Source organism: Rousettus aegyptiacus, unplaced genomic scaffold, assembly GCF_014176215.1.
Source record: "Rousettus aegyptiacus isolate mRouAeg1 unplaced genomic scaffold, mRouAeg1.p scaffold_m13_p_7, whole genome shotgun sequence".
Lineage (NCBI taxonomy): Eukaryota > Metazoa > Chordata > Mammalia > Chiroptera > Pteropodidae > Rousettus > Rousettus aegyptiacus.
In genome coordinates, this window is record NW_023416310.1 from 17,933,351 (window position 1) to 17,954,581 (window position 21,231).

Consider the following 21,231-nt stretch of genomic DNA (forward strand, 5'->3'; position numbering starts at 1 on the left):
TAGAAGGAAAGTACCTTAACATAATAAAGGCCATATATGACAAGCCCTCAGCCAACATTATATTTAATAGTGAAAAACTAAAAACCTTACCTCTAATATCAAAAACAAGACAAAGCTGTCCATTGTCACCACCGTTATTTAATATAATGGTGACTGGAGATCCTAGCGAGTGCAATCAGGCAAGAGAAAGATATAAAAGGCATCCAAATAGGAAACAAAGAAGTCAGACTGTCACTATTTGTAGATGACATGATTCTCTATATAGAAAACCCTAAAGACTCCAAAGGAACACTACTAGAAACAATAAGTAAATACAGTAAAGTCTCTGGATACAAAATCAATGTTCAAAAATCCATAGCATTCCTATACTCTAATAATAAAATGTCAGAAAAAGAAGTTGAAAAAATAATTCCTTTTGCAATTGCAATGAAAATAATAAAATACCTAGGAATAAATTTAACTAAATAAGTGAATGACCTATATAAGGAAAACTATAAGATCCTATTAAAAGAAATCGAAGAAGATACAAAGAAATTCTGTATTCTTGGATTGAAAGAATCAACATAGTGAAAATGACCATATTATCTAAAGCATTATACAGATTTAATGCAATCCCCATCAAAAGACCATCAGCATTTTTAAAGAAATAGAACAGAAAATCATCAGATCTGTAGGAAGTTCAAAAGACCCCAAATTGCCAAAGCCATCCTGAGAAAAAAGAGCAAGGATGGAGGCATCACTCTGCCCAACTTCAAATTATACTACAAAGTGACAGTAATCAAAACAGCATGGCATTGGCCCCAAAACAGACACATGGACCAATGGAACAGAATCGAGAGTCCAAAAGTAAATCCATATTTATACAAGCAAATAATTTTCAACAAAAAAAGCCAAAAACATACAGTGGAGAAAGGAAAGCCTCTTCAATAAATGGTGCTGGGAAAATTGGAAAGCCATCTGCAAAAGAATGAAACTAGACTGGTATCTTTCACCACACACCAAAATGAATTCAAAATGGATTAAAGACCAGAATATAAAACCTGAAACAATAAAATACATAGAAAAAAACATAGGAATGAAACTCAAGGACCTTGGACTTCAAGAGGATTTTATGAATTTGACCTCAAAAGCAAGGGAAGTAAAAGCTAAAATAAATGAATGAGACTACATCAAACTAAAAAGCTTCTGCTCAGCAAAAGAAACCATCAACAAGGTAAAGAGACAACCATCCGAATGGGAAAATATATTTGCAAGCAATGCCTCCAATAAGGGCCTAATATCCAAAATATATAAAAAACCAATACAACTCAATAACAACAACAACAACAACAACAACAAAATACAATCGAAAAATGGGCAGAGGATCTGAACAGATACTTCTCCCTAGAGGATATACAAATGGCCAACAAATATATAAAAAGATGCTCAACATCACTAGCTATTAGGGAAGTGCAAATCAAAACCACAATGAGATACCATCTCATAGCTGTGAGAATAGCTATAATCGACAGGGCAAGTAATAACAAATGTTGGAGAGGATGTGAAGAAAAAGGAAGCCTCATACACTGCTGGTGGGACTGCAAATTGGTACAGCCACTAAGGAAAACAGTATGCAGGTTCCTCAAAATACTAAGAATTTGATCTACCATATGATCCAGCAATCCCTCTACTGGGTATTTACTCCCAAAGACCTGAAAAGACATTTGCACACTGATATTCATAGCAGCATTATTCATAGTGGCCAGGACATGGAAGCAACCAAAGTGTCTTACGATAGATGACTGGCTAAAGAAGCTGTGCTACATATATACAATGGAATATTACTGAGCTGTAAGAAAAGATGAAATACTGCCATTTGTGACAACATGAGTGGACCTTGAGATAATCATGCTAAGTGAAACAAGCCAGACAGAAAAAGTTGAAAGCCACATGGTATCACTTACATGTGGAATATAAACCTAAAAGCAACAAATGAACAGGACAAACAAAAAGAGACTCATGGACATGGACTATAGACTAGTGGTTACCAAAGGGTAGGGAGTGGGGGAGGAGGAGGGAGGTAGACGAGGAAAAGAGGGTCAAATATGTGGTGACAGGAAGAACTATAACTATGGGAGGTGAACACACAGTGTAAATATATATATGCTTTAGTGTTAAAGTGTACAGCTGAAACTTATTGAATTGTGTTAACTAACATTACCCTAAAAAATAAATTAATTAAAACAATTTTTAAAGAAAAATATAACTTAAACCTAAATATAGTTTTTAAAAGCCAAGAACAAGGCAGCATGTACAAATATTAAATAGTTAATCATAAAATAGTTTATCTAAGAGCCTGAATTCTGGACTCAAATTCTCTGAGTCTGAACCCTGAGTCCCAAGTTACTGCATGATCTTTGCTTGCCCCAGTTTCCCACCTGCAAAATGGGGGTGATACTGGTGCCTATCTAAATGGATTTCAATGAGGATCAGTAGATAATTCACATAGAATATTTAGCACAGAGCAGAACATCTTGTATTCAAAATGATAACAGATCCAATATTACAGTAGATTCAAAGAAAGAGTTCACACGAGTGCAAAGATGCACAAACATCACCTCTTCATGCCTCAGGACAACTAAATCAGAGTTGTATTTTCAGTGGGCAATTTTCCCTCAGGCAGAATCAATATAAATAAATATAAATGCTTATTTATATTATATTTATATTTTAAATCTACCCTTAAAGAAGATGAAGAATATGTCAACATTCATTTTATGGGTGATTACCTTGTTTTTTTTAATGTGCCAGTCATAATTTATTATGCAAAGTGCCTTTTGGTTTCAAAAACCAGTCTAAAAGTTATGTTAATAAGATTCTCAGAAAACACGAATCATTAAGATTAAGTGATTACATAAAAATATTGTTTATGGTACTAACAGACAGTAGTAAATTTGAAAATGAAAGTAATTGTCTGAACACGCAGTATAAATATATATATGCTTTACTGTTAAAGTGTACAGCTGCAACTTACTGGATTTCGTTAACCAATGTCACCATAAAATTAAATTTTAAAAAAAGTAATCGTCTGATAGAATCATATTTTTCTATCAAATGTCTGTTCCAAAAACACCGAAATCAAAAGCTGGTCTCTTATCTCCTGCACTCAACATCCTTCTTTCTGTGCAGATTAAAACATCTAAATCTGGGTAAAATAACAGGCTTTTAGTAAATAACTGTGGAAAGGACACCCATTTCCGAAACTGTAGTTCTTATTGCTTGCCAATACTTTTTTTAAAAGAGTGAAAACACAGTTATGATTGTGTAAATATTAAATCTTGATTAATAAAAATGATCCAGAGGATAATAAAAGATTACAAGGAAAAAACAGGTTGGAATTTCTCTAACACCTCCTTCTCCTGACATGGGGCATCATTTTTCCCTTATAAGAGAAAGGGAATTATGCCTTTCAGCTTCCAGAGACAGTCTTTACCCTGATTTCTAATTTAGATTCCCTTGATGTTTGGATCCAAGAAATTCTCTACCTAAGTATAAGGCTGTGCTTCTGTTCCAAGTTCTTGACCTAATTTGGCAACCTTTCTCTGTCCATGGACCTGTCTTCCCTTGCATGGAGTATCTGCCTGCTTAACATGGTGAAAAGGTCTTGAACCATAGAGTTTCACAAGCTTAGATTTTAGTCTAGCTGGGCACTAGCTGTATCATCTTCATTCAGTCACTTAACTTCGCTCAGTCTCATTTTCTTTGTCTATAAAGTAGGAATAATAAATGCATATCTCACAAGTTTACTTTTTGGGTTATGTGAGAGAATAGGTGCTAAATGATTGAGGATCAACTGGCAACTCGATTGATCGTGTCTCCTTCCCTTCCCCGGTGTGTCTTTGGGGGGCGGGGGGCAGGGGAGTTGGCAGTCATTTGAATCTAAAAGCCCTTGGTTTCTTTCCTGTCTTTCTCAGACCAGATGGCAAAGTTCTCCTGAATGTGGTATTTTTAATTTGGAATATTTGAGCTCTACGGTTAACTTCGACCCAGTCACACTTACATCCCAGGGGAACTGGAAAGGTAGAGGAGTTGGTAGTGAAGGCAGTCCCTTTTTGGTGGAGCCTGAGAAGTGGGGCTCTCTCCCTCCCTGGCCGGTGGGTTCCCGTCAGTTCTCTTTCTCACCATTGAAGTCCGAGCCCTACTTTGCCCACCTCCTTCCTCAGACCAGCACAGATTAAATTGATCAGTCCCTCTGATTCGAGTTTCTTTCGAGAGGTGCCAACACTTAGACTCTCTCAAGATCCCTGAACGAGCCCGCCCCTACCCTGCACAGGAAAGGTGAAGGAAGAAAGAGAAGGCGCGGGGTGGGGGGGGGGGGCGGGGAGGGGAAGGGGAGGCACACCTTGCAGAGGTGGAGAGGGAACTGTCTAGGTCAACAGCCCTGCCCAGCCTGAGCTTTCCCACTCTCTTCCCACCCCACTCCACCTTCTTCCCCAGAGCAGCCAGAGAGTTCGGAGCGGAACCGAGATGTGCGCACGCGGCCTGGGGTAGTGAAAGCGACGTCTACCCCGCGACCACCTCTCCACTCTCCGCTTGCTCGCTTACCGCCCGCAGCCCGGGCCCTGACAGGTGGCTCCCCGTCCCTAGCAGCCGCCAGCACTGCCCCTAGCGGTCCTCGGTGCGCGCCCGGAGCCTCGCGGTGCGCCCTCAGCGGGGAAACGCTACCTGTGGAAGTAATGAGCGCAGAAGAGCCCCAGAAGGGCAGTCGCAGGCGGGCCCAGGAGAGCGCGCGGCTGCCCGACGAGGATCCCCGCCGGTACCACGAAGGAGGGCAGCTCCTGCAGGAACCAGGCGGCGCGGGCGGGCAGGTGGGTACCCGCAGGCGTCAGGCTCCCTGTGTACTTCCCGTAGCCGGAGGGCTCCCCGAAGTACAGTAACAGTGCACCCAGGGCGGCCAAAGCGGCGCTGCCCGCCAGCACCGGGCTCTGCTGGCAGCGAAGGGGCATCGCGCCGTGTCCCCGCCAGTGGCCGCTGCCCGAGCAGAGAAGAGCTCGGCCCCCGCGGCCCCTTTATCGAGCGCGAGACACCACCCTGTGTCCGCCCCTTTAGCTTTGGCTCCCGCCCTCCACCCTGCCTCCCCCTGGGCTCGGCCCCCTCTGTCTTGGCTCAGCAGCAACGCCCCTCTCTCAGGGCCGGGGCTTCGGAAGGCGGCCAAGGGAGGAGGGAAGGACGAAGGCTTTCGCGGGGCCAAAACTTGGCCAGAGGCCCCGGAGCCTTCAACGAGCCCCTGTCGGGGCCTCCGCCCACGCGGCCACTCTCTCCACAACCTGCCACCGGTCCCCCGCCCCTTAGACTGCCCTTCGAAAACTTGCTCCTCATCCATCAAGCTCTGACGCTACAACTTCTGTGACTAAGAAATTAAGAGAGAAAACCACAGGGACGATTTAGCCCAGGTCGCTTCTCGGCCCCACACGCGTCCTCCGTGCTGTCGCCACAGAGCCCCTCCACTAGAACCAACGCGAGCCGGGATCTCCCCCACCCCTCTGGTTCCCTGTGCTCCCTTCACTCCTCACTCGCTCTCACCCCACCCTGTATCCTTCCTTCGACCTCCGGCCCTTCGACTCCAGGCGCTGGCCGCGTCCGCCAGCCCCTCCGGACGGGCACCGCGCTCCTTTGCCACTTTCGGCATCAGGCGCTCTCTGCACCGTCACGTCTCCAGGCAGGTACCAGCCTCTCCCAGGCAGTAATTCCTCCCTGGTTTTCTTCTGCACCCCCGGGGGCGCCCCTGAGCCTCCTGCCTGTCAAAGCAGCGCATCCGCTGCGCGCGGAGCGTGGAAGCAGTCAGTGACCCTGTTCGTGTGCCCTAACCTCTCCTCCCCGGGACCTCTGCAGCTGGCCAGGTTCAGGCAACCGTCGAGGGCGTCCCCGGCGAGACGCCCTGTCCCAGCTCCTCGAGCGGGTGAGGTGGGCTCTACATGCTGGTGCCCCTGGAGAGCCGGGGCGCTCTGAACTCCCTGCTGTGGTCGTTTCTCTCTTCCTCCCATTTGTTGCCCTTCTCTCCACCGCCACCCAGCCTTTCTCCTACCTCGTTCATTATCTGATTCCTCTTCCCTTCTGTGATCCAGCACCCAGACTTCCTTGCTGCCCTCCAGCTGCGTTTTGTGCCCCTCGTCCTCTCATCCCTCGTTGCCTGCCTGGCTTCCCACTTGAGGGTGGTACATCCCACCTGCTGTCGCACATCTTCTTGTCCCACTCTTCTTGATTACTTTATCCCTATTAATTTTCTCCTCTGGTCCTTACTTCGGACTCCACCCAGTCCTTTCCCTTCTCTCTCTTGTCTTTCTTGGGCGCTCTCTTCATTCTTCCCCCTTAGCTCCAACTCACAGCCTCTCAGGAGCTCTGCGCCTATCTCCCCACTCACTCCTGCCCTCATGTTCCAATGAAAGCCACTGTCACATCTGGCCCGTTTTGGGGGTGTTTTCTGATTTCTGGGACACATGGAATATGGTGATGTTTTAGTGCTACTGTACCCTCTGCTTGCTGACCAACAGGTATTTATCATCTCCCTGTTAGGTTATAAATTAAATAGCAATCATGCTTCAACTTTCAACTGATGACCACGTAAGAATCACCCATACTGACTTAAGTACGTTTTCATGGAGTAACTGAGTGTTGGTTCTCAGAGCTTCTCAGAGCTGTTTTTGCTTTACGCCTTCCTCAGGTACTACCTGCTAGTTGAAGACACTCGATTCTAGATCTCCAGGAAAGACCTGAATTTCTGATCTATATTTCCTTCCTGCTGAATCATTCCACTTTGATGTCCTTTAGTGACCCGAAATTCACCCCTACCCAAAGCTTAACCAATTTATCTTTTCTTCTATGACCTATCCACACCCAGATCCTCCCTCTGGCATCCTTGGTTGTTACTTCTTCTCTGTCAATAGCCATAGCTTCCCTAAGAGGCTGGCATGTAGATGCAGGAAACCACAGATTTCTTGATGCCATAAATATTGGGAGAAAAAGCAATGTGACATTTCAAACCCACATCAACAGAATAATTCTTTTTTAAATGAAATTTCTCCTGTCTCAACTTCCTCCGCTCCTTTTTCCTAACTGTGTCCAATTTTGGCCCTCATTATTATTTTTTTTTGTTATGGTATCATTTAGCTTTTGTAGCATAACAAACTATCCTAGAAGTCGGTAGCTTATTAGAATCCATTATCTTCAGTTTATGCATCTGTGAGTCAGATGGGGTCAGCTGACCTCAGCTGTGTGCATTCATTCACCTGTGGAGCAACTGAGAGCCCACAGGCTGCAAGCTGGGGTTGGATAAGGAAACTTAGCTGAGGCAGCTCTGTTCCATTCCACATGGCTCTTATCCTAGGATGAGTGAGCTAGTCCTGCCATGTCTCTGTAATCTCAATAACAGAAGCACAAGAGTACAAGAAACACGCAAGACCTCTTGAGGCTCAAGCGAAGAACTAGTATACTCTTAGTCCCTATTGGTTCTATTGGCCAAATCAAGTTACATGGTGGATTCCAGAATCAGAGGGGAGAGTACTGCAAAGTTACATGGCAAAGGACAAGAATACAGGGAGAGATAGAGAATTGGAACCCATAATGCAAACATTCTGTATTATAGACATAGAAAAAGTGCTCAAATTATAATATCCTGCTTGACTGATATGCACAAACTAAACACATTTGCCTAACCAGCACTTAGGTTATTAGCATTTCAAAATCTCCCTGCATACCTCCTTATATCTCCTTGCAGAATAACCACTACTCCGATTTCTAACACCGTAATTTGCTATGACTACTTTTGAACTTCATACAAATGTAATCACTATGGTATTTACTATTTGTGTGTGTTTTAATGGTACCCAAGATTTGTTTTAATCAGGTATGGTAAGACACACAGACACGAAAATGACTGTCAGGAAGGAAGTTTATATGCACAGATCCCTAGAAACAGGAGGCATAGCACATCATATAAGACTACAGAGGGAAGAAGCAGGGTAGTCGGGAGGCAGAAGGAATGAGAGGAAAACACGGACAAGAGCTTTTATTGTAGTTTCCACAGGAAGAAATGGACAAATAGGGTGAGTATGTTAAATTTAGAGCTGGATAGTTTGGATAATTTCAGTGTGCTCTTGATTTTAGGGACTATCTCTAGTTGTCTGGTACATGGCTCTAAGGTGATTAGGACAGGTGAAGAGTGGTCCGGAGTATAAGAGCTTGAAATTAGAGATGGTTGTGGCATGGTACATGTGAGTGTGTGTGTGTGTGTGTGTGTGTGCGCACGCGCGCATGTGCGTGTGTGAGAGAGAGAGAGAGAGAGAGAGAGAGAAACTTAGAAATCATCTAAAATTTAGTAATGATCCCAGAAGGTCATGCTTTAGTGGTAGGGATTTTTAGAGTGAAAGCTACCTCCTTAACAAAATGTAAAATTAATCACCCAAAGGGATCAAGATGATTCACAAGTGACTTAACAAAGCCCAATCCTCTTGAAAGGATGACAATGAAATCCAGACAAGAAACAATGTAGCTTTCGCAATATCCAACATCACCCAAATTACTAAACGTGTTTTGTTGACTTTTGACACTGTCTACTGGAGTTGAGTCAGATTTCACAGATTTAGGACAGTATCCTCCACAAAACTGCCCTTACTTCAGACACCAGAAAATTCAGGGGTCTTCAGACCACACACACTTCTGAACAGCTGGTTATAAATTTGAAGGTTCCCACTAACCTTTCAGGTTCAATAACAGAACTCAGGAAAGCATTATACTTATGATTATAGTTTTGTTATAACAAAAAAAGAAAAGAAACAAATCAGAACTAACCCAAAGAAAAAGTTCATAAAGTAAAGTCTGGGAGAGTCCCTAACATGAAGCTTCCTGTTCTCTCCCCATGCAAGCAGGATTCACTACCTTCCCAGCACATCATGTGGGACAATACATAGTATATCATCTACCAGACAAGCTCACCCAAGTTCCAGTATCCAGAGTTTTTATTAGATTTTATTATGTAAGCACATCAATTAAATCATTGGCCCTGGTGATTGAAATCAACCTCCAGACCCTTCTGATCCCCAGAGGTCAGGTTGATATCACGTGGGTCAAAGCCCCAACCTCTAATTACATTGTTTGTCATTCCAGCATAACCAGTCCCAATTCTGAGTCATCTAGTCAGTATAAACTATCAGGGGCCATGTGAATAGCAAAGATATTTCTATAACTCAGAAAATTCAAAAGATGTAAAAGTAACTTTCCAGGACCTGGAGATAAAACCAACCAATTCTTTTTTTTTTTTAATTTATTTTATGGTGATGCTGGTTAACGAAATCCAATAAGTTTCAGCTGTACACTTTAACACTAAAGCATATATATATTTACACTGTGTGTTCACCTCCCATAGTTATAGCTCTTCCTGTCACCACATATTTGACCCTCTTTTCCCCATCTACCTCCCCCCTCCTTACCCACCCCCTACTCTCTGGTAACCACTAGTCTATAGTCCATGTCCATGAGTCTCTTTTTGTTTGTCCTGTTCATTTGTTGCTTTTAGGTTTATATTCCACATGTAAGTGATATCACGTGGCTTTCAACTTTTTCTGTCTGGCTTGTTTCACTTAACATGATTATTTCAAGGTCCATCCATGTTGTTGCAAATGACAGTATTTCATCCCTTTTAATGGTTGAGTAATATTCTGCTGTATATATGTACCATAACTTCTTTATCCAATCATCTATTGTAGGACACTTCGGTTACTTCTATGTCCTAAAATCAGCCAATTCTTAATCTCAACAGTTTAGAGGCTATCTCCCAAGTTGCTAGGACAAAGATCAGACTTCAGTCTGGCTAAAGTTAATTCTTCACTAGACACATGTCAAGAAGCAGAAGAATGTGACACATAATCAAAAGAAAAGTCAATCACCAGAAACAGACCTGGAAATGACAGTGATGATGGATTAACAGGTAAATATTCTAAAATACCCATTTTAAGTATGTTTAATATGTTTAAGGATTAAGAATAAATATAATGAGAGAAATGGAAAATATTAAAATGGAAAAAGTTTGAAATGAAAAATTCACTGGATGTGATTAACAATGTGTTAGGCATTGCACAAGAAAAGATAAGAAATTTGAAGATACAGTAATAAAAACTATCCAAAAAAATCAAGCAGAGTAAAAATAAATGGGAGGATGGAAACTTGGTGACCTGTATCAATAACAATATCAAGAAATCTAACATATACATAATAGAATCCCAGAAAAAGTTAGGAAAGGAAAAGGAAAGAAGCTGAATGAATAATGTTTAGAAACTTTTCAAATTTGATGAAAATTCCATCTTCAGATCCAAGAACTTTGATAAACTCTAAACAAAATGAATACACACACACCCAAATTACAACAAGGCATATCATAATTAAATTGCTGAGAACCAGTGAAAAGGGAGGAAGTTTTTTTTATTAAGTTTATAAAAAAACTTAACATTGAAAAAATTTTGAGGAGTAAGATGTATAAGACAGTTTCTCTGGGATAGCAACTCTAAGACCCCATTTTATTTTCCACACTTTATACAGGTGAACCATTTTTATCTTTTATAAAAATGACTAACACAATTATATAATTTACAGGTGTACATTATAATTTCACATCTATATATTCTATTGTATTTACCATCCAAAGTCCAGTTTGATCCCCTTTACCCACTTCACTCAAGGGGAAAGTTTTTAAAGCAACAGGCGGAAAAAAAAAACTGACATAGAGAAACAAAGGTAATAAGTACAACAGATTTCTCAGAAATTATGCAAGCCAGAAGACAATGGAATGATATATTTAAAGTGCTGAAAGATAATTTTTTCAACCAAGAATTTTATGTTCAGTGAAAATATCCTTCAAAAATAAAGGTGAGTTTTACTTCTAGGCATGATAGACTAAGATTCTGCCCCCCGCCCCCCCCCCCCCCCCCCACACACACACTGCAAGGACCACTGATAAATCCTGGGAGGAAAAAAAAAAACCTACCTAGACACTCTGGAGAATTAATAGCATCAGACAGATACTGATGAGGAGTTCACATTCACATAGAGCAGGGAAATGGACAGCTATAACCATAAGTTTCTTTCTTTCTTTTTTTTGCTTTTTTTGAAACTTTAAGCCTGAGCTAAGTGCAGTCTGAATAGTACATACAGCAACAGCAGAGGCATATGTAAAAATAAATAAACAAACAAACAAACAAACAAACCTATCATATTCTTTAAAAGGTAAGAACTAGAGAATCTTCAAATTCTGTCTACCCACATTCTGAATAGCACACATGCAAAACAAACACAAAGCTACTCAGCTTAAGACCAAAGTTCTGAATAGTGACCTAAGAAACGGAGTTCAAAGTTCAAGCATAGCCAGGAAAATTTCCTGCTAAAACAAAGTAAACAATATACATGAGAGAAAAATAATATAACTTATAATCTCTACAATTCAACATTCACAATGTCCGGGATATAAGTCAAGATTACCTGACATAGGAAGCCTCAATGAAATAAAACACATTCTCAAGAGAAAAGAAAATCAAGTTCATTTCAGTCATGTATCACTTAATGACAGGGATATATTCTTAGAAATGCATCATTAGGCAATTTTGTCACAGTGCAAATATCATAAAGTGCACTTACACAAACCTAAATGGTATAGCCAACTACACACTTAGACATTATGTTATAGCTTATTGCTCCTAGGTTACAAACCTGTACAGAATGTTACTGTACTAAAATACTGTAGGCAATTTTAACACAACGGTAAGTATTTATGTATCTAAATATATTTAAACATAGAAATGGCATAGTGAAAGTATGGTATAAAAGATAAAAATGGTTTACCTGTATAAAGTGTGGAAAATAAAATGGGGTCCTAGAGTTGCTATCCCAGAGAAACTGTCTTATACATCTTACTCCTCAAATCTCTGGAATGTTTCAGGTGGAAAAAAATAACCAATGGACTGGGCCAAACCAATACTGTATTTAAAATAATTGTTTGCAAAGCTAAAAAGAAAGCACACATTATGACTACCACACTAGAAACTAAAGACATATTTTAGAATTAGTGCCAACTACCATGTATAGCTAAAGAATAACTTAATTTGGACTTCTGGTCAAGATGGCTGAATAGGTAAACTGTGCTTGCCTCCTCCCATAATCACATCAAAACAACCATCATCGAGAACCACCTGAAGACTAGCTGAACAAAAGTCCTATAACTAAGGATATAAAGAAGAAGCCACGACAAGACTGGTAGAAGGGGTGGAGACTCAAAATGGGCAGGTCCCACACGCACAGAGTGGTGATCAAGAATTGGGAGGGATATCCTAGCTATGGGATGTCACCCCTGATGAGCAAGGGGTTCCAGCCCCACACCAGGCTCTCCAGCCTGAAGTGCCAATGCCAGGAAAATGAATCCCCATAACATCTGGCTGTGAAAACCAGCAGTGATTGCACCCAAGAAAAACAAAAGACAGTAGGGACCAAGATATGGAAAATAATTTGAAGGTCTCCAGATGGGAAGGAGTTTGGGAGATCAGTAAAAAGGGTAAAGATATTAAAAAGTACAACTCGCCATTTATGAAAATAGTCACAGGGACTGAACTAAAGTACAGCATAGGGAATATAGTCAATAATATTATAATAACTATGTAGTTTGTCAGATGGGTACTAGACTTATTGAGGTGATCACTTTGTAAGATATATAAATGTCTAATCATTATGTTGTACACCCGAAACTACTATAATACTGTATGTCAACTGTAATTGAAAAGTTAGAGAAAAGAAGTACAAATTTCCAGTTATAAAAATAGTCTCAAGGATATAAAACAGTATAGGGAATATAGTCAGTAATATTGTAATAACTATGTATTGTGTAAGATGGGTACTAGGCTTATTGGGGTGCTCACTTAATGAGTTACATAAATGTCTAGTCACAATGTTGCATACCTAAAACTAACATATTGTCAACTGTAATTTAAAAAAAAAAAAAGAAACAAGATCTCAAATAAACGACCTAACTTTATGCCTCAGGTAACTAAAAAAAGAACATATGAAGTCCAGAGTTAGTAAATAAAGAAAATAACAAAGATCAGAAATAGAGACTAAAGATAGAATAGAAATGATCAATGAAACTGAGGTCTGTTTCTTTGAAAAGACAAACAAAATTGACAACTTTTAGCTAGATTCACCAAGGGAAAAAAAAAAAAGAGGAAACTCAAATTAATAATCAGAAATGAAAGAGAAATTGTTGCAACTGATGTCACAGATATACAGAGGATCATAAGAAACTTTCATGAACAATTATACACCAACAAATTGAACAACTTTGAAGAAATGGATATATTCTTAGAAACATATGACCTACTACCAAGACTGAATCATAAAAAAATAGAAAATCTGAACAGACTAATTACTAGTAACAAGATTGAATCAATAATCAAAAACTTCCCAACAAAGTCCAGGACCAGATGGCTTCACTAGCTAATTCTACAAAACATTCAAAGAAGAATTAATACAAATCCTTTTCAAACTCTTCCCCAAAAATAGAAGAGGAATAAATACTTCCAAACACATTTTATGAGGCCAGCATCAGCCTGATAAGAAAACCAGACAAGGACACCACAAAAAAAAAAATTACAGGCCAATATCTCTGATGAACATAGATGCAAAAATCATCAACAAAATATTAGCAAATAAAATTCAATAATACATTAAAAGGATCACATGCCATGGTCAGGTGAGATTTATTCCAGGGATATAAGGATGATTCAACAACCTCAATTTATTTATTTATTTTTAATTTTTAATTGAGTTTATTGGAGTAACATTGGTTAATACAACTATATAATGTTCAGGTGTGCATTATCATTTGACATCTGTATATTCTATTGTGTTTACCACCCAAAATTGTTTCAATGACCTCAATTTAATCATATTAACTAAATGAAGGTTTAAAATCATGAGATCATCAATAGCTGCAGAAAAGGCATTTTACAAAATTCAAAATCCATTTATAGTAAAAGTCAACAAAGTGGGTATAAGGAGAATGTACCTCAACATAATAAAGGCCATACATGACAAGTTCACAGCTGACACCATACTCAAAATTGAAGGCATTTCTTTAAGATCCGAAATGGGACAAGGATGCCCACTCTCTACACTTTTACTTAACACAGCAGTGGAAGTCCTAGCAGAGCAATTAGACAAGGGAAAGAAACAAATGCATTCAAATTGGAAAGGAAAAAATAATACTGTTACTATTTTTATTTGACGTGATAGTATATATAGAAAACCCTAAACGCTCTAAAAAACTGTTGAAACTAATAAATGAATTTAATGAAGTTGCTGGATACAAAATCAGTGTACAAAAATCTGTTGTTTTTATATAGTAATAATGAACTATCAGAAAGATAAATTAAGAAAACAATATCACTTAAAATTGCATCAAAAATAATAAAATACTTAGGAAGAAATTTAACCAAGGAAAGACCTGTTCACTGAAAACTATAAGACTTTAATGAAAGAAACTGAAGAATACAAGAATTAATGAAATGATATTTCATGTGTTTAGACTGAAAGAATTAATATTGTAAAAATGTCCATATTATCCAAAGCAGACTACAGATTCAATACAATCCCAATTAAAATTCCAATGGTATTTTTCACAGAAATAGAAAAAAACAATCCTTAAATTTGTATGGAAATACAAAAGACCTCAATAGCCAAAGCAATCTTGAAAAAAACAAACAAAGTTGAAGGTATAATGCTCCCTAATTTTAAACTGCATACAAAGCAATAGTAATCAAAATAGTATGGTATTGGCAAAAAAACAAACACATAAATCAATGCAATAGAATATAGAACCCAGAAATAAACCTACACGTATATGATCAAATAATTTGCAAGAAAGGAGCCAAGTATATACAATGAGGTAAAGACAGTCTTTAATAAACAGTCAGGATAATAGGACAGCCACATGCAAAAGAACAAAACCGGACCCCTATAATATACTCTACATAAAAACTAACTCAAAATGGATTGAAGACTTGAATGTAAGACCTAAAACCATAAAATTCCTAGAAGAAAATATAGCTGGTAAGTTCCTTGACATCAGCTTTGGTAATAATTTTTTTAAATCTGACACCAAAGCAAAGGCAGCTAAGCAGAAATAAAAAGAAGGGGCTATACAAAACTAAAAAGCTTCTGCATGGCAAGAAATCATTGACAAAATGAAAAGGCAACCTACCGAATGATTACAACATCAGTAATCATTAAGGAAATGCAAATCAAAACCACAGTGACATATCACCTTATACCTGATGGAATGACTATTATCAAAAAGGCAAGAGATAGTAAGCTTGAGCAAGGATGTGAAAAAAAAAGGGAACCCTTGTGCACTGTTCATGGGAATATAAATTGCTGCAGCCACTATAAAAAACATATGAAAGTTTCCCCCCCAAATTAAAATAGAACTACCGTATACTATCAATTGCAGTTTGGGAAACAAAAACACTAAATCGAACAGATAGGCACCCCTGTGTTCATTGTAGCATTATTTACAATTGTCAAGATGATAGAAACATCTTATCCATCAATGGAGAATGGATAAGGACAACGTGATATATATGTATATACATATATACAATAAAATTTTATTCAGCCATAGAAAAAGAAGGAAATCTTGCCATTGTGACAACATTGACGGACCTGGAGGGCATTATGCTAAGTGAAGTAAGTCAGAGAAAGACAAATACCGTATGATCTCACTTAAGTGTTGAATTCAAACAAACAAAAAGAACTGAACTCACTGATACAGAGAACAGATTGGTGATTGCTGCGGGGAGGGGAATAAGGGTGCATGAAATGAGTGAAGTGGGTCAAAAGATACAAACTTCCAGTTATAAATAAATAGTTCCTAAGGATGTAAAGTACAGCATGGTGACTATAGTTAATAATACTATATTGTTTATTTGAAAATTATTAAGAGAAAGATCTTAAAAGTTCTCATTACAAGAAAAACATTGTAACTGTGGTGATGAATGTTAACTAGACTCACGGTGATCATATCACAATATACAGAAATATTGAATCATTATGTTGTACACCTGAAACTAAATAATGCTATATGTCAATTACATCTCAATTTAAAAAAAAATAAATAAATAAGGAAGGCAGAGTGTTACCTTGTTTGACTTCAGTTGGGAACATGCACACTGGGCAACGCAAATTTTTCACCACTCCGCACGTTTGTGAATGACTGAGAAAATGCTGCGAGTATTGATGTGGGGGTTAGAAATAAAGTTTAGAGAGAAGGCAAATTTAAAAACACAGAATCCACAATAATGAGGATCAACTGTATATTTATTTGTTAAGTTAAAAAAAAACAAAGAATATACTTTACTTAATAGTTCGATAGCTTGATTTATAAATTTTAAATAGTTAGATATATGAAACTGGTGCTTCGATTTGGCTCTGCCCATCCCCACAAATATTAGGGCTGGGGGTGCCTCTCCCCCTAAGCCCAGACCTGGACAGAATTGGGAAGCAGGCAGAGTTTATAGCTAATGCCTTTAATCCATATATTTGGGAGCACACAATACCTTCTTTTCGTTCCGGTCATTTATTAAATATCATTACCTCTCTGTGTTTCAATACACACACACACACTTACATACACATCATGACATTTTTTTAGCAACCTACTGTACCCAGATGGAAACCTATGCTAATTAGAAAACTCTGATGCACATTCTGTCTCAACCCAATATCAAAACCTGCCTGCCCCTGTCCTATTCTCCCAGGGCCCTGTGATAAGAAAATATTGATGAAGTAAATTCTTTTATGATCGCGGGCTATCCAGCTCTATTAAACTATGCCAACGTGCTACTACTCCCCAGTATACCACATTTCAATACAACAACTTTTTTTCTGGAAGACTCCTAAACAATGACTCAGTGAGAATTTTTAGACAGGGTAGCAGGTCTTCCTGGAAAATATTTTAGTGTTACACAGAGCTTTCAAATCATATCATCAAATTAGAGCCTGTTCTGTGGGACACTCTGTTATTAATGTGATCCTATTCCCCAGTTGTCAGGCAAAAGTATCATTAGAAAAAACAGGAGACATCCCCTTCTGTGTACTGAATGAGAATGAACAAGCAGTTAGTAAGGGAAGTACTAACATCAAAGGATATAAGCTATGGGGGTGGACACAGACCACAGCTCTGGTGGGCCAAGTTCATTGCGTTCTTGAAGAAGCAGGTCCACGCAAAGAAAAATCTGGGTCAAAGCAAAGGGCAAATAAGGTGTAATAAAGGAATAGTGCATGAGGGCAGTAGGAGCTGAATGAATCTAGAAGCACCTAGCTTTAAATCCGACTCTTCTAAAAAACACTCCCTCCCAGTCCTAGGCCCCTGGGAAACTAATTTATTCTCGGAAAACCAAAAACAGTGGTTCTTACACTTTGAAATTTCACAGACTACACTTAATTTCTTTAAAATTGGGAACCAAGAATTGCCAACTTTTTACTTTGCTAATTAAATTTAATTTTTTTTAATTTTTCAATTTCTTTTTATTTTTATAAATTTTAATTAGTTTCAAGTATACAGGACATTGGTTAGACATCTATATAGTTAGTAAAATGATCCCCCCAATTGCTCCTTCCTTCCCTGACCCTCGACTTAGCCAATATGTTAATGCTAATTGCATTCCTTATGCAATGCTCCCCATCTCCGTGACCATCCGTCAGCTACTAATTTGTACTTCTTTAACCCTTCACCCATTCTCCCAGCCCCCCAACTCCTTACCCTCTGCCCATCACCTAATTGTCCACTATATCTGTGAGCCTGTTTTTGATCAGTTTGTTCTTTTTATTCCTTAAATTCCACACAGAAGTGAAATCATATAGTGTTTATCTTTCTCTGTCTGACTTAAATACCTTCTCGGTTCATCATGGCAATACCTTTTTCCATTCCCTTCCTGTTCATATGTAGGGGTCTTGTTTTCTTATCCTTTTAGCCACTCTATCCCTTGGTTGGAGCACTTAATTCTTTTCCATTTAAGGTACTTATTGATAGGGATGTAGTTGTTACTATTCTTTATTCCTGTTTCTGATACATGTTTTTTCTTCTTAAAGAAGTCCCTCCAACATTTCCTGTAACTCTGGCTTGGTAGTGACAAATTCCTTTAGTTATTTTTGTCTTGGAAGCTCTTTATCTGTCCTTCGACTCTAAATGATAGCTTTGCTGGATAAATTATTCTTGGTTGTATATCCTGGGTCTTCATTTTCCAGAATATTTTTTTGCCAAGCCCTTCTGTCCTTCATAGTCTCTCTTGAGAAATCAGCTGGCAGTCATATGGGTATTCCCTTATATGTAATTATTTGTTTTTCTCTTGCTGCTTTAAAAATTTTTTCTTTGTATTTAACTTTTGGCATTTTAATTATGATGTGTCTTGGTGTGGGCCTCTTTGGATCCCTGATTTTCGGAATCCTCTGAGCTTCCTGGGGTTTTATGTTCATTTCCTTCACCAGATTAGGGAAGTTCCCCATCATTATTTCTTCAAACATCTGTTCAACATCTTGATTTTCTTCACTTACGCCGATCAGACGAATATTTGGAACCTTAATAGTGCCCTTAAATCACCTTTATAGTCTTGGCCAACTTTTTCCTGCCATTCTGTTTGAGTGTCCTCATTTGGCTTTCCTGTCCTCTAGATAGGGCATGTGATCCTCTTCTTTATTCACTTTGTTCATTCCTTTGTTTATTCCATTTAATATACTTCTCGTCTCAGATCATATGTTCTCCATTTCAAACTGGTTCCCTCTTATAATCTCTATCTCCATTTTTATCTCTTGGTTAGAGTTTTCTACATTTCCCAAAAGTTCATTGAGCAGCTTTATAGCCAGAGTTTCGAACTCTGTATCTGTTAGATCACTTGACTCCATTGTATCTGGATCTCTACTCTGTTCTCTCATATGGTTTCTGCTTCTTTGTCTTCCCATTTGGGCTGCCTTTCCATGTCTATTTCTATGTACTAAGCAAAGCTCCTAACTTTCCTAGTCTTATTAGTGTGGATTTGTGTAGTAGATGTTCAGTGGCACAGTCCTGAGGGGGGTTCCGCTGCAGGCCAAACTTAGCCCAAGCCTCTACCCCTCCAGAGCCACCTGTTAAGATTCAGCAAGCAACCCACAGATACTGTGCTTACAGTTGCCTCAAAAGACCACGCCAGAAACCAAGGCCAGCTGCCTCCAGTGTGAGTCTAGATGCTGCTCAGCAAGGCACATCTGACTAGCTGAGGATATACCTGGATGTGGCTTGTGGGGTTGGGGGAGGCGGGGTTTCAGGGAATCCTCTGGGCGGAGCGACCTCCGTTACCCAGTTTGAGGATGTCACGAATAGGGCAGTGCTCAGTCTGCGCACTGGGAGGGGGAGGGCTGAACAGGGAAAAAATGGATGCCGCACACACTTCCTTACTGAGCTAGTCCCACCTCGGCCCTCACTCTCACAATGTCTTCCTGTAAGTCCCCAGTACCCCTGTGCGCAGCCGAATGGCACTGGTGCTCAGAGCATGCAGGTCTGTCACCTCGAAAATCTCCTCGCGGCCGTGGCCCCTTTAAGAGGCTTCTGCCACTGCTGCTGCCACAGCCTCCCTCTCGCTCAGCTGCTCCAGACCGGCAGCCCCGCGTCCTCGCCCCATCCTACCTTCTGCCTTGCAGGGTGCTTTTTGGATTTCTCTCTAGTTGTATGGCTAGATCTCAGGCGATTTTTCTTTGCTGCTGCTTCTTGTTTCTGTCACAACTTTGATTTGGTTGCCAGAGGGATGAACAGAGCCTCTATCATCTATGCTATTTTTTTTCTCCCCACCTCATATTTAATTTTTTAAAATAATATTTGCCATTATAAGTTTCATACAAGAATATAACATTTTGAAATTAAAAAAATAGAAAAATAGAATTACAGAGTAAAGGAGAGTCTTTACCATTCTATAAAGAACAGTTAACTATCTGACACAGACAGTCCATAGGACTCCAGTGAAGACCTTGCTATAAACTGGCACAGTCCTAGAAGCGAGTAGCTGCAACCTTTGTTCCAAAATCAAGTTCAAACTCTGGGTTCATTGTCCCAGGGCCATGTTTGACACCCAGGAATCTGAACTAGCTTTATCATCAGGAGGGGTCTCTATGGCTTCTAAAACAAAAGCCTGTGGCTATTTTAGACCTCAACAGGGGGCCTCATTGTGCTTTCTCCAATAAACCTTTCCTTAAACCTCCTACCTTTGGTGTGAATCAGAATTTGTGGCGCCTGGGTGAGTCCAAACCTCAAGCAGAACCTGACACAGAAAGGGTCTGAACTGAGATGGTTCTTACCTGGAAAATAACTCACGCTCTTCTCCTATCCTCAAACACAGTCTGGCTTGGCCCCGGGGAAATGTAGGATCAAAGCACAAAGGCAGCTATTGTCTCACAGTGCCATTCTGTCTGTCAGGAAGCAAGATTTCTAACCATAGCCAGCAGACTGGGGGTGGGGTAGGGGAACAAGTTAGAGCATCTATGGAAGTTGTTTCGAACACCCTTTAGCATCTCATTGAATCTACTTGAGAGGCAGTCAAGCTAACGGAGGTTTTGGCACAGTTCTGATACTGGGCACCAGGATGTAGAAAACATGGGGGAGACAGTCGAGCCTAAGTCAAAGTAGTGTCCCTCTTCCCTCAGTGTTTACTTAGTTGACTTCACATAAGATACTCTGTCCTCCCAGTTTACCCAACATCCTTTGCTCTGATTCAAAATTCACCAGGCAAACCGCTGGTGATGGTTTTGACAGTTATGTCCCTTGGGAAGAGAATGCCCTGAACACAGACACAAATAGTAGGGCCTCTGGATAGCCAGGCAGGTCTTTCTGAAAAGTTTTGCTGGTTTACACAGAAATCTCTTGCTAATTTCAGATGGGTAGATTGGGTCTGGACCGTCTTGTGCTCTGGAAACACAGACAAAAACAAAATTTCTTGTCCTACAAGACTGACTTCAATTTGAGGATCCCACTGAGAATACCACCTTGAAGCCTCACCCAGCCTCCCTCCGTGTTTGTTTCCAGCAGCATTCTCTGACATCAGTACCCATTACTCATTTGTCCTCACCATAATTGCCTATGTTACAGGTGCCGTGATTCCCCCAATTTTCTAAGTAAAGCACAATCTGGTCCTTTAAATG

The 21,231-nt window shown here is 39.8% G+C and overlaps 1 protein-coding gene across 1 annotated transcript in view; it reads right to left on the bottom strand.

Moving 5' to 3' along the window:
- Positions 1 to 5,026, bottom strand: part of SRD5A2 (steroid 5 alpha-reductase 2) — a 38,801-nt gene extending 33,775 nt beyond the window's left edge. Inside the window, exon 1 of the mRNA XM_016136070.2 lies at positions 4,705 to 5,026. Within this exon, the coding sequence (XP_015991556.1) occupies positions 4,705 to 4,985 (281 nt within the window). The 5' untranslated portion in view covers positions 4,986 to 5,026. The remainder of the gene's footprint in view (positions 1 to 4,704) is intronic.
- Between the last annotated feature and the right edge of the window lie 16,205 nt (positions 5,027 to 21,231).